The 13,761-nt window shown below is 37.5% G+C and overlaps 1 protein-coding gene across 6 annotated transcripts in view; it reads right to left on the reverse strand.

Annotated features, from left to right (window-relative positions):
* The window catches only part of LOC111153555 (kinesin family member 27), a 77,797-nt gene that overhangs the window by 63,615 nt on the left and 421 nt on the right, over positions 1-13,761 (reverse strand). For 4 of the 6 annotated variants that reach the window (XM_022512644.1, XM_022512646.1, XM_022512647.1 and 1 more), the window contains exons 2-3: positions 5,491-5,691; positions 1,484-2,442 (exon numbers count right to left, since the gene is read on the reverse strand). In XM_022512644.1, the coding sequence (XP_022368352.1) occupies positions 1,484-2,442; positions 5,491-5,691 (1,160 nt within the window). Of the gene's footprint in view, positions 1-1,483; positions 2,443-5,490; positions 5,692-13,761 lie in introns of those variants that run through there. The other 2 variants (XM_022512649.1, XM_022512648.1) reach the window with 1 other exon arrangement.

The following is a 13,761-nucleotide window of genomic DNA, read 5'->3' on the forward strand; positions in this document are numbered from 1 at the left end:
ATCTATATGAAGCTGGTTTTTCTTCATATACTTCAACTAAAACAACATATTGCCGCGAACCGAAAGCTGAAGCAGATATGAAAATCCGCCCACTTTCTATTAAGCCAGACATGTAAAATGTGAAACAATTCCACTCTTACTAACTTCTTTTGTTTTGGAAAATAGTTATCCTTCACGAAAAAAAGTTATTTATTTTACATGTAATCAGGTTACTACTGTTAGTTTTGAGTGTGTTAATTGTTTAAATTCTTGTGTTTTAATTCTAATGTGGTAAATACTAATAGATACAGTCCCCATAAACAAAAGCTCTTTAGAGGACCTTATTTTATTTTATTATTTTTTAAAGATTTTATTTATTTATTTGACAGACAGAGATCACAAGTAGGCAGGGGGGCGGGGGAAGGCTCCCCACAGAGCAGAGAGCCCTATGCGGGGCTCGATCCCAGGACCCTGGGATCATGACCTGAGCCAAAGGCAGAGGCTTTAACCCACTGAGCCACCCAGGCGCCCCTAGAGGACTTCATTTTAAAATTGTAAAGAAATCTTGTGAACAGAGCACCTGGGTGGCTCAGATGGTTAAGCCTCTGCTTTCAGCTCAGGTCATGATCCCAGGCTCTGAGATTGAGTTCCGCATCGGGCTCCCTGCTCAACGGGAAGCCTGCTTCTCCCTCTCCTGCTCCCCCTGCTTGTGCTCTCTCTCTCTCTTTCTCTGTCAAATAAATAAAATCTTTAAAAAGAAAAAAAAAAAGAAATCTTGTGAACAAAAAGTTTAAGAGCTGCTATAATAGAGGTTTCTTTCTAATACATATAAAAAGGTCTTGAGGAATGATTTCTAACTAGAAAGCTATGTTTTTAACTATACATTTTCCTATTTTCAAAAACTGGCAGAATATCCATTTGTCTACCAGACCCCCATGTAAAGAGGACTGGATGTATCTTGTTTCCCATGATTTCCCCAGTGACATAAAATCTTCCCATACTGTGTGTGAATATAAGGTGAGAAGCATAACTCTGAATTCAACGTACATTTATATAATATGAATACGTATACCCACATCCCTTAAATACTGTCAAATAAGATGATTTCTTTGCTTGTTCAAAAAACCCAGCATTCCACACTCAAAGGATGAAGTTTATTTTTTTCCTTCAAGAACCACCGACCCAAAGAGGAATGAAGACTCACTAACGTACAACTTCACTTTGTTTTCTGAAATTGTGTTTTTCTTCATCCTCTAAATCAATGAGCAGGTCCGCAAGATTCTGCTTCATAAATATACCAAGTGAAGATATTAAAAGAGAAAGGAGAAGGAGCTGAGAAGGTGTCAATTAAGAGGACAAAGCGGTAGGAAAAGGGAAGTAACTGAGCAAAGGCAAATGAGATTTCACACATAATCCTTTCGAAAAACTTTTGAGGTTCCAAAATGACCCTTGCCCCAGTAAAAGGAGTCGTCCAACAAGCCACCAACAAAAGGCATCCACGTACCTGGCATTTCTTCAGCTCTCGCTTCAGCTGGAGGACTGTAACATGCTGAGGCCCTTCTCCCAGGTTGCCGAGGCCGTGGCTCCCTCTGAAGGAGGTGAACACCGCCTTCTTGACCTCCTGAGTCATGTTCAGCCACTCCTGCAGTTTGTGCAGCTGCTTTGGGTTCAGTCGGACGGCCTCCTTTAGGTCCACCAGGAAGGTAACGGCCTCCTCCACGCAGTTCTGGTAACACAGACATTCGCCTTGCAGCTGGGCCACTTGCTCCTCCAGAGAATGGATCCTGTTTCTCTCAGAAGTCTCCTCTGGATGGATCTGGCTGGTTTGGCTGATGCTAGCCTGTTGGCTTTGCAAAGCTTCTCGAAGCAACTTAATTTCAAACTCCATTTCGTCCATTCGGTCTGACTCGGGGCTGAAGTTTAAGGTGGGCTTGTTTCTAATGTTGCGGGCTCTGTTGGCATATTTGAGGGAATTTAAGGACTCATCAAAATCTGAGGAGGATGGGCTGACACACGTGATCATGACAGTCTTGGCGCTGCCTCCCAGGGAATCTTTCAGAAGCCGGGTAATTTTCGCGTCCCTATATGGAATATGTGAACTCTTCCTGCGGGGGTCCCCGAGAGCGCTGATGACGTTGCCTAAAGCCAGCAACCCGCTGTTGATCTGAATAGATTCTTTGAACCGTTCGCCAGTATTCCCTGTTTTGGTTACTCTTTCGGAGCCAGCCAAGTCCACAAAGTGGAACTTCGAGACAATCTGCCGACGAGAGTACCACGATCCGTCTTCACCTGCCTCTATGTTTTTCTCCACTTGACAGATGCTGATTGTAAAAATTGCATGTGATCTACTGGAGTGCTCGTTCATTTGCGTGGTCCCTGTATGCCTGGCTGCATTCCCCATCTCCAGGAGACTCATCACCTCATCTGCGCTCTCCACCTGGCATTCTTTGGCCCCAACAATCACTTAAAACAGCAACAGCAAGTTTTTAAACCAAATTTTAATCAAAACCCAATTACAACAGTTAATATTGGCTGAACTGCCCAGGCTAAGAAAAGCTCTTAAAAATAAAAAAATCAATAGCACTTCAAACAACAGTGACATCAGCAAATTCATTAAGTAATTTTAGATAATCTCCCAAAGGAATGATTTTAACAGACAGCACTCATTTTGATGTTTACATTCTAAAAGAAGTTATATATACATATATTTTAAACAATCTGGTTTCTTTGGAGTCACACTCAATTCTTTAAGATGGCTGACTAAAGAAAAGCTCTTTATTCCAGTATTTTGACTTGTAGAGTCTAATAGACTTACTAAAAAAAAACAGATTAAACAGAAAACTCAAAAGAATTAATCAGTAGTAGATTAATGAAGAGAAATTCATGTCTTTTGAGTTTTGTTAATATTCAAGTCATCCTTAGGCTTATGGTTTTTGGTATCGTGTGGTCATGACCAATGATAAATGACAACTTCAGTGTAAATAAAATTGGTTAGTCATCTTAAAAACAGGTATGCCTGGGGCGCCTGGGTGGCTCAGTGGGTTAAAGCCTCTGCCTTCGGCTCAGGTCATGATCCCAGGATCCTGGGATCGAGTCCCGCATCGGGCTCTCTGCTCGGCGGGGAGCCTGCTTCCTCCTCTCTCTCTCTCTCTCTCTGCCTGCCTCTCTGCCTGCTTGTGATCTCTGTCTGTCAAATTAAAACAAAAAAAAAAAACAACAAAAAAAACAAACAGGTATGCCCTACATAATAGCAGAGCATAAGGTAAACAAATGTGATGGCAATTAAAAAAAAAAAAAAGTTTCTATTTCAAGAACAGCGGAATAAGAGCCGCAAATAAGCCAAAGCTTACTGCCCACATTATTTGTTTATATTCAAACATATTTCAAAAAGCAGGAGGCAGATTTGGGATTTGAATCAGAGTAGTAAAGCTCCTGATTCTGTGCTTGAATTACAGTGTCCCATTTCCTCTTTATACAGATCCTGTCATGTCACTGTCTTCTTGAAAAATGATCATTTTGCTTTCATTATTTCCAACATGACACCTTAACAACCGAGAACATTTAAAGTTCTAGAACTTATACTACAAACGGGGAATGCTAAAAGATCAGCAATTATAAAATAGGACAACGTAACTGTAAAGCAAAGGGTAACTTTCATAAATTTTTCCCATTAGGCTACAGCTTAGCACTATCTCTGGTCCTCAAACCCAGCTGCGAATCACCTGGAAGTTTTATAAAAGAGAAAGTAGCAAGGCTCAGGCCCCATTCCAGACAAATTCATGAGAATTTCTGAAAAGTGGGGCCCGAAAGATAGTATTTCTTAAAAAGCTTCCACGATGATACTGATGGTGCAGCATCCCAGGGTGGATACGAAACATTGCTGCACACACAGGAAGTAAATAAATATGTCAAACAAATACACTTTGGTAGTGAATGGAACATTACATAAGACAGATGCCAATCGGTCTTAAGACAATTTGTTGCATCTTCCCAAAACTTTTGCAGAACTGATATTAGCTATTAAGTTTATCAGGAGGGATAGTGTATACTTCTGCATTATTTGACTCTTCTACAATAAACGTGTCATTTCTGTTATCTTCTTAACAGAAGATAAAAACACTCAATAATTATATTTTATACAATACAGGAGCTCAAAACGTTGGTCTGAAGTCTGTCCAGAAAAGAGAAACTATACTGAATTATCTACTGAGACCATAGACTACTATGTCTGCTTTCTTTCTAAAAAACAAAACAAAAACCATTCTCTCCAAACATCGAGGAATGCCAGGGCTGCCAAGACAAGGCCAATTAAGAGGACAAACTTCACTGCCCCTGGAAGGCACTCTGAATGATATTACTTTCCTAACTGCTAGGAAATTTCCTCAAGGAGTCAGTGACTCCTCAGGTGGGATCCTTTATCTCCAAAAAGGGTTCTACCTAAGTATCTTTTCTAAGAGAGAAACACACCCAAGTCAGTGTTGTTAATAATAGTGAAAATCTAGAAACAGCTTAAATGTCCAAGAATGGAGCATTAATTTTAAAAAGCATAATACATTCCAAAGACAAAATTACCACATGACCACGAAGAGTCATAAGTTTGAAAAATATTTAACGGTGTGTGAAAACGCCCACAAAACAAATATTAAGTGAAAAAATAAGGAACAATGTTACACATCAAGTTCTAAGTACATTTTTTAAAAATTTATATGTGCACAGAAAAAGAAATCTAGAAGGAAACACACCAAAAACAGAAGTTGTTCTTTCTGGGTTCTGGGATTAAAGATGATCTTCAACTTTCTTCCTTAAACTTTCCTATGTTTTCAAAGTGTTCTATGCTGAACATATTACCCTTTAAATCAGAAAAGCAGAAAGTGTTATTCTTTAAAATACTTATACTTTGACCCAACTAACCTTCTCCTATTTCTAAACAAATGGATATTTAATGAAATTAACAGGTTGTTAGCACAGAAATTCAGACCACAAGAAGCACAACGATGGACAGTGTCAATATGGAGAAGAAAACACGTAAACGGTGCAAATTTAAAAAAGAGAGAGAGAAAGAGAGAGAGAAAGAGGGAGGAGGCAACAGATGTGGTGGGACAAAATCAAAGAGGAAGAAAGGAGAATTCTGGAACAACTTGGACAAACACCAAAGGAAGAAGCCATCCCCACTCTGGGGAAAACTCTGGGAGGAAAAAAAAAAAAAAGCACAAAAACTAATTTAGCCTATTTCAAAGTCTTGTTGGAGATCAACTCAGAGCAGGGGCAATTATAGAGAATAAGTACCTTGAATTACAACTTATTAACTTAATCTTACCAACCTGTCTGAACTATGTTTCACCTGGGTGATTTAATAGATATTGGTAATCAAAAAGTTACCCAATTTTAAAGTAAAAACAAATGCATTTTGCTTCAATGTCTGTTTTAAAGATTCTTTGGAATACATCCTGAAACTCAATTAAACCACATCTATTTGCTAATGAAGGCTATCAGTTAAGTAGGCTACTTTACCTGTGTTTCCTTTTTCATCTTCTCTGATGTGAAGATCCTTCATAGATGTTTCCAATTCTAGAAGATCTCTTAGGTCTTCCTTATATACTTCGATATAAGACACTTTAATACTAAAATCAATGCTAGGGTTTTCAGAGATGTTTTGAAATATTTCTTGGATAGCTCGAGGAATGATACCCTTTTGTCCTTCCACAACTGAAGCTAAAAATTTAAAGAAAGGACATGTGAAAATTAAAATATAAGAAAGGCTAAAACCCTACATTTACAACATATTTTTTATATAACTGTATTATAAATTTTTAAAACCATAACTTCAAAATTCATGTGTAAAAGTTTCCACAACTTTTTAAACAGTTTTAAAAATTTTAAATAAGCAGAAGAATAAATTGAGACTTAAGGTTAAATATGTTAAGCCAATTTAGAAACCTACCCACCATTTGTAGCATTGTTCCATGGGAAACACATTCCAAGCTACAAAAAGCTGGCTTTCAAATGAACCTTAAAAACAGCTTCCAGGTTGAAAATTACCAATGTTTAGATCTTGGGCAGCATCCTGAAAATCTGAACCTCTATTAACTTGGACTGCCTTTCACCTAATTTAAGATGCAAGACTGCCATCATGTGGCAAGTAAAGGAAGCTATAGGTTTTTCTAATACAAAGGAAAAAATGAAGATTGAAGATTCTTTCCCTTTTTTTTTAAGATTTATTTTATTTATTTTAGAGACACTGTGTGTCATACGCAAACACTGAATCATAGAACACTACATCAAAAACTAATGATGTACTACTGTATGGTGACTAACATGTCATAAAAAAGAATAAAATGGAATCATACCCAAAAAAATTATTTATTTTAGAGAGAATGTGTGTGTATGTGCAAGTGGGGAGAGACTCCCTGAGTGTGGATCCAACAGGATCCCAGGACCCTGAGATCATGATCTGAGCAAAAATCAAGAGTTGGTCACTTAACCCACTGAGCCACCCAGGCAACCCTAAAGATACCTTTTTGAGAGTTTACAAGAACTAGCAACAGCATTATGTATAAATTACAGTGCAATACATGCTTTGTAGATTAGCCAGAATGTAAGGCTGATTTGAAATAGCTCATTCATTCCCCACTTCAACAGATAACAAAGCACAATAATTGAAAAGACTTATCAGAATGCTGAATTTCAAGTAATATTTATAATAAAGTTTCAATATGTATTTCAGTAATCTAAATGTCACACTTTTCAATGTTATACTTACATTCCTGAGATAGACTGTTTCAATAGAGAGAACTTGTAAAGTTTTATATCTCAACAGCCATTATTTAGCTATTATATTATTTACAGTACACACAAGTGTTTCTAGAGAATGTATGCCTGGTACAAGTCAGTAAATCCAAGGTTCTGAGAAGTAGGAAAGTGAATATTAGTAAATAAGCACCATATTGAAAAAATAAGAGATTATTATTCTGCCACAGTGCCTAGCATGGTACCCTACATACACTACAAATGCTCGACAAATTATTTATTGGAAAAAAAAAAACAGAATTATTAAAATCAAACAGCAGATGACTGATCAAGAATTGGAGTCCTTAAAAGCCTAGGAAATAAAAAAATGCTTAACAATTTCACCAATATACCAAGAAATGTAAGTTCAAACAACAAAGTATAATTTTTCACCTATCAGATGACCAAAAAAATATTGTGGATTTATAATATCCAATAAGTGACAAGGATACAAACAAATGGCTTTCATATATTGGTGGTAGGAATTATAGCCTTTTTGGAAGCTGATTTGTCAGTATCTATCTACATTTTAAATGTGCATTCACTTTAACTCAAAAAATCCACTTCTTGGAATCTGTTTTATACAAATACTAACACATGGTGCAAAGTTAAATATACAAAAATATACACTGCAACTTTTTTATGACAGTAAAAATCAGAAACAACCTAAATAAATGTCCATTAATACTGGAATGGAGGAACTATGGTCCATTCAAACTATGGAATTTTATATAGTCCAAAAAATGAGATGAAATTCTATGACCTAGGGCGCCTGGGTGGCTCAGTGGGTTAAGCCGCTGCCTTTGGCTCAGGTCATGATCTCAGGGTCCTGGGATCGAGTCCTGCATCGGGCTCTCTGCTCAGCAGGGAGCCTGCTTCCCTCTCTCTCTCTCTCTGCCTGCCTCTCTGTCTACTTGTGATCTCTCTCTGTCAAATAAATAAATAAAATCTTTAAAAAAAAAAAAAAAAGAAATTCTATGACCTATACAGGAAGTAATGGAATATTTTATATTGTCAAAAGCAAAAATAAAGTTATAGAATCACAGGTATAATAATTCATTAAACAAACAAAACAACAAGAAAAAAAAAATACATGTGTATTTCTAAAATGCCTAGAAAAACATCTAGAGACAGAGACCCAAATAAAATTTCTAATAGAAGGGGAGAAATAAGAACCAACACCACAGATAGACAAACAAACATAACAGAATACTATGAAAACCTGTATGACAACAAACTGGACAACTTAGAAGGAATGGAAAATTCCTAGAAACATATAACCTACCAAAACCAAAACAGGAAGAAATAGAAAATTTGAACAGACCAATCACTAGCAATGAAATTGAATCAGTAATCCAAAAACTCACAAAAAACAAAAATGCAGGACTAAATGACTTCACAGAAGAATTCTACCAAACATTTCAAGAGTTAATACCCATTCTTCTCAGGGCACCTGGGTGGCTCAGTTGGTTAAGCATTCGGCTCTTAATTTCAGCTCAGGTCATGATCTTAGGGTATTAGGCTCCCCACTCAACAGAGTCTGCTTGTCTCCCTCTCTCCCTTGCTCTCATTCTCTCTCTAAAATGAATAAAGAAATCTTCAAAAAAAGTTAATACCCACTCTTCTCAAACCATTCAAAAAAAAAAAAAATACAAGAGGAAAGAAAACTTCCAAATTCAAGCTTTAAAGCCAGTAACACCCTGATACCAAAACCAGATAAAGACACCCCCAAAAAAGAGAACTAAAGGCCAATATCGCTCATGAATATAGATGAAAAAATCCTCAACAAAAGACTAGTCAATTGAATCCAATGATAAAATTTTTAAAATCATACCACTATCAAGTGCAATTTATTCCACGATCCCAGTGTACTCTAATATTTGCAAAACAATCAATGTCATACATCATATCAATAACAGAAAGGATAGGGACACCTGAGTGGCTCTGTTGGTTAAGCAACTGCCTTCGGCTCAGCTCATAATCCTAGGGTCCTGGGATCCTGCTTCTCCCTCTGCCTGCCTCTCTCCTTGCTTGTGCTTGCGTGCTCTCTTTCTCTCTGACAAATAAGCAAATAAAATCTTTAAAAAAAAAAAAATAACAGTAAGGATAAAACCACAGGCTTATTCAATAAATGCAGAAAAAGCATTTGACAAAGTGTAACATCCATTTGTGATAAAAAAAAAACAACAAAAAAACCTTCTGCAAAGTAGGTCCAGAAGGAATATATGTCAACATAATAAAGGCCATTTATGAAAAGCCCACAGCCAACATCATAGTCAACGGTGAAAAACTGAGAGTTTTCCCCCTAGGGTCAGGAATAAAATAAGGATGTCCATTCTCACTACTTTTTTCAACATAGTACTACAAGTCCTAGCCTCAGCAATTAGACAACATAAAGAAATAAAGGGCATCCAATCTGATAAGGAAAAAGTAAAACTCTCACTATTTGCAAACAACATGATACTATATATAGAAAACCCTAAAAAGATTGTACCAAAAAATTACTAAAACTGATAAATAAATTCAGTAAAGCCTCAGGATACAAAATCAATGTTCAGAAATCTGTTGCATTCCTATGCACTAATTATGAAGCAGCAGAAAGAAAATTAAACAATCCCATTTTAAAATCCCATTTAAAATCCCACCAAAAACAATAAAACATCTAAGAATAAACTTAACCAAAGAGGGGAAAGACCTGTACTCTGAAAATTATAAAACACAGATGAAAGAAACTGAAGATGACACAAAGAAATGGAAAGACACTCCATGCTTATGGATTGGAAGAAGAAATACTGTTAAAATACCCACATTACGGGGCGCCTGGGTGGCTGAGTGGGTTAAAGCCTCTGCCTTCAGCTCAGGTCATGATCCCAGAGTTCTGGAATCGGGCCCCTCATCAGGCTCTCTGCTTGGCGGGGAGCCTGCTTCCCCCTCTCTCTCTGCCTGACTCTCTGCCTACTTGTGATCTCTCGCTCTCCCAAATAAATAAATAAAATATTTAAAAAAAAATACCCACATTACCAAAAGCAATCTACACATTCAATGCAATCCCTGTCAAAATACCACCAGCATTTTTCACAGAACTAGAAAAAACATTTCTAAAATTCGTATGGAACCACAAAAGACCCTGAAGAGCCAAAACAGTCTTGAAAAAGAAAAACAAAACTGAGGTATCACAATTCCAGTTATATTCAAGTTATATTAAAAAACTTCAGCAATCTGGGGAAAAACTGAGAGCTTTTCCTCTAAGGTCAGGAACACGGCAGGGCTGTCCACTACCACCACTACTGTTCAACATAGTACTAGAAGTCCTAGCCTCAGGAGTGAGACAACAAAAAGAATTAAAGGCATCCGAATCGGCAAAGAAATCAAACTCCCACTCTTTGCAAATGATATGACGTTTTACATGGAAAACCGAAAAGACTCCACCCAAAACTGCCAGAACTCATACAGAAATTCAGTGAAGTGTCAGGATATAAAATCAATGCACCGAAATCAGTTGCATTTCTATACACCAATAACAAGACAGAAGAGAAATTTACAGTTGCACCCAAAACCGTAAGATACCTAGGAATAAACCTAACCAAAGAGGCAAAGAATCTGTACTCAGAAAACTAGAGAGTACTCACGAAAGAAATTGAGGAAGACACAAAGAAATGGAAAAAGTTCCATGCTTATGGATTGGAAGAACAAATATTGTGAAAATGTCTATGCTACCTAAAGCAACCTACACATTTAACACAATCCCTGATCAAAATACCATCAACTTTTTTCACAGAACTAGAACAAATAATCCTAAAATTTATATGGAACCAGAAAAGACCTCGAATAGCCACAGGAATGTTGCAAAAGAAAACCAAAGCTGGTGGCATCACAGTTTCAGACTTCAAGCTCTATTACAAAGCTGTCACCATCAAGACAGTGTGGTACTGGCACAAAAACAGACACATAGATCAATGGAACAGAATAAAGAGCCCAGAAATGGACCCTCAACTCTATGGTCAAGTAATCTTTGACAAAGCAGGAAAGAATATCTGATGGAAAAAAGAGTTTATTCGGGGCACCTGGGTGGCCCAGTGGGTTAAGCCTCTGCCTTCCACTCAGGTCATGATCTCAGGTTCCTGGGATCAAGGCCCACATCAGGCTCTCTGCTTAGCAGAGAGACTGTTTCTCCCCCTCTCTCTGCCTGCCTCTCTGCCTACTTGTGATCTCTGTCTGTCAAATAAATAAATAAAATCTTTTAAAAAATAAATAAAAAGCAAACTTATCATGATGAAAAAATATAAAATGATTTTTTAAAAAAGAATAAAAAGCTAGAGGAAAAAAGAAAAAACTGCTTCTCATGGTGTTCTCAAGTATAAAGTATTTTAGAGCAGTTAAAATATTCTAGGATAATAGATAAACAATAACTTTTTCCCTTAAGGTATTAAAATTGTATGCATGGCCGCTTAATAAAAGCAATATAGCTATAATTAAGTCACTAAAGCTCTAAGCATTTTATAACTCTCATTAGTAAAAGAACATACTGAGTCTTACAGATCATAAAACATTTTTCCATTAAAAAAAAAAAGCTATGATCCTAAAAAAAACAAAACACAACTTATAGTAGAAAAATTGAATTTTTATTTTGAGACCCTAAAATAATCTAGTATCTTTAATATCCCAAATCCTTCATAACGCTGATTCTGAAAAATGATGGTGAGGGGTGTGGGGAATATTGGGCACTTATGGACCTTCCATTTAGTCTTTGCAATCAGGGCCTCCTCAAACCACACAGCCAGCCTCCAACTCTCCCATCCAATCCCTACATGTAATCAGAAATGTTTCTGAAAGTCACATATTCCATATTTGAAGAGCATGAAAGTAGAAAATACATTGAGAGTCATTACACATATACAGAACACTAGCAATAATGTTAGATAATAATATATATATATGTATAATACTCAAAAGTTTGTCTTTAGTAGAAAAATACCAATACAGTAAGGTCCTCAACAGAGGACCCAGCTTTCAATCCCAGCTGTCATTAGCCCTCTAACTGAGTAAGTCCGTCACTGATCAACGCCATAGATGGAGCTCCACAGTTATAAACAAAGAGAAATGATTCTCAAGTTTCCTTCCAGCTCTACAGGAAATCCTAAGCAGGAGAAATTATAGCCTAAAATATTTAGTATTTAAAATAGAAATCCAGGGGCGCCTGGGTGGCTCAGTGGGTTAAGCCTCTGCCTTCGGCTCAGGTCATGATCTCAGGGTCCTGGGATGGAGCCCCGCATTGGGCTCTCTGCTCGGCAGGGAGCCTGCTTCTCCCTCTCTCTGCTTGCCTCTCTGCCTACTTGTGATCTCTCTCTGTCAAATAAATAAATAAAATCTTTTAAAAAATAAATAAATAAATAAATAAAATAGAAATCCAGGGGTGACGGTGTGGCTCATTCGGTTAAGCATCTGCCTTTAGCTCAAGTCATGATCCCAGGGTCCTGGGATGGAGCTCCACATTGGGCACCCTGCTCAGCAGGGAGTCTGCTTCTCCCTCTGCCCCTCACCCCACCTGTGCTTCTCTCTCTCTCAAATAAATAAAATCTTTAAAAGTAAAATACAATAGAAATCTGTATTTACACGTGAGGTGATGGATGTGTTAACTAGATTGGAGGAATCCTTTGACAACATATACATTCATCAAATCATGACGATGTATACTTTAAATATCATACCATTTTATTTACCAATTGTACCTCAATAAAGCAGAAAAAGCAAAATAAAAATTTGACTTTAAAATGGGGAAAAAAGACCCTTAAACCACATAATAAATTCTTCTTATTGCCTTGAAGTTCTGGTTGTAGCACTCTTTTTTTTTTTTTTTTTTAATTTTATTTATTTATTTGACAGACAGAGATCACAAGTAGGCAGAGAGGCAGGCAGAGAGGCAGGTGGAGGCAGACTCCCTGCGGAGCAGAGAGCCCGATGCGGGGCTCGATCCCAGGACCCTGGGATCATGACCTGAGCCGAAGGCAGAGGCTTAACCCACTGAGCCACCCAGGTGCCCCTGGTTGTAGGACTCTTGATATTTACACGTGGACTATGTTAAAAGATCAAAATCTGGTCAATTTAACTCATTTATTTCTACTTTACAAAGGGTGGTCAGAGGCAGGGAGTGGGGGAAATGGGTGAAGGGTAGTCAAAACATAAAAACTTCCAGTTATAAGTTCTGAGGATGTAATGTACAGCATGGTGACTGTAGTTACTAATACTGTATTGTGTACTTGAAAGCTGCTAAAAGATTAGATCTTAAAAGTTCTTGGGCACCTGGGTGGCCCAGTCAGTTAAGCGTCTGTGGACATGATCCTAGGGTCCAGGGATCAGGCCCTTGCATCAAGCTCCCTGCTTGGTGGGAACCCTGCTTCTCCCTCTGCCCTTCACCCTGCTTGTGCTCTCTCTCCCCCAAATAAATAATAAATAAGCCTTTTTTAAAAGTTCTTATCAGGGGCGCCTGGGTGGGTTAAAGCCTCTGTCTTTGGCTTGGGTCATGATCCCAGGGTCCTGGGATCAAGCCCCACATCAGGCTCTCTGCTCCACGGGGAGCCTGCTTCCTCCTCTTTCTCTCTCTGCCTGCCTCTCTGCCTACTTGTGATCTCTGTCTGTCAAATAAATAAATAAAATCTTTAAAAAAAAAAAAAGTTCTTATCACAAGAAAAAATTTATAACTGTGATGTGACTGGTATTAACTAAACCTACTGTGGTAATCATTTTCTAATATCTACATATACCAAATCATTATATGTACACCTTGGACTAATACAAAGTTGTATGTCAACTGTATCTCAATAAAACGGAAAAAAATGGCAAAGGGCTGAACACCAAACACTGTATTAAACTTGTTTCCTTAATCAAATATAATCATAAATTGAATTGTTGAATGAAACTTCAACATTTAAAAATACATCTTTCAAAGATGATGATCTTATACTTGATTCAAAGATTATACAGGATATATACAAGATA

The sequence above is a fragment of the Enhydra lutris genome, unplaced genomic scaffold (genome assembly GCF_002288905.1).
Source record: "Enhydra lutris kenyoni isolate GAN:26980312 unplaced genomic scaffold, ASM228890v2 scaffoldscaffold33, whole genome shotgun sequence".
Classification (NCBI taxonomy): Eukaryota; Metazoa; Chordata; class Mammalia; order Carnivora; family Mustelidae; genus Enhydra; species Enhydra lutris.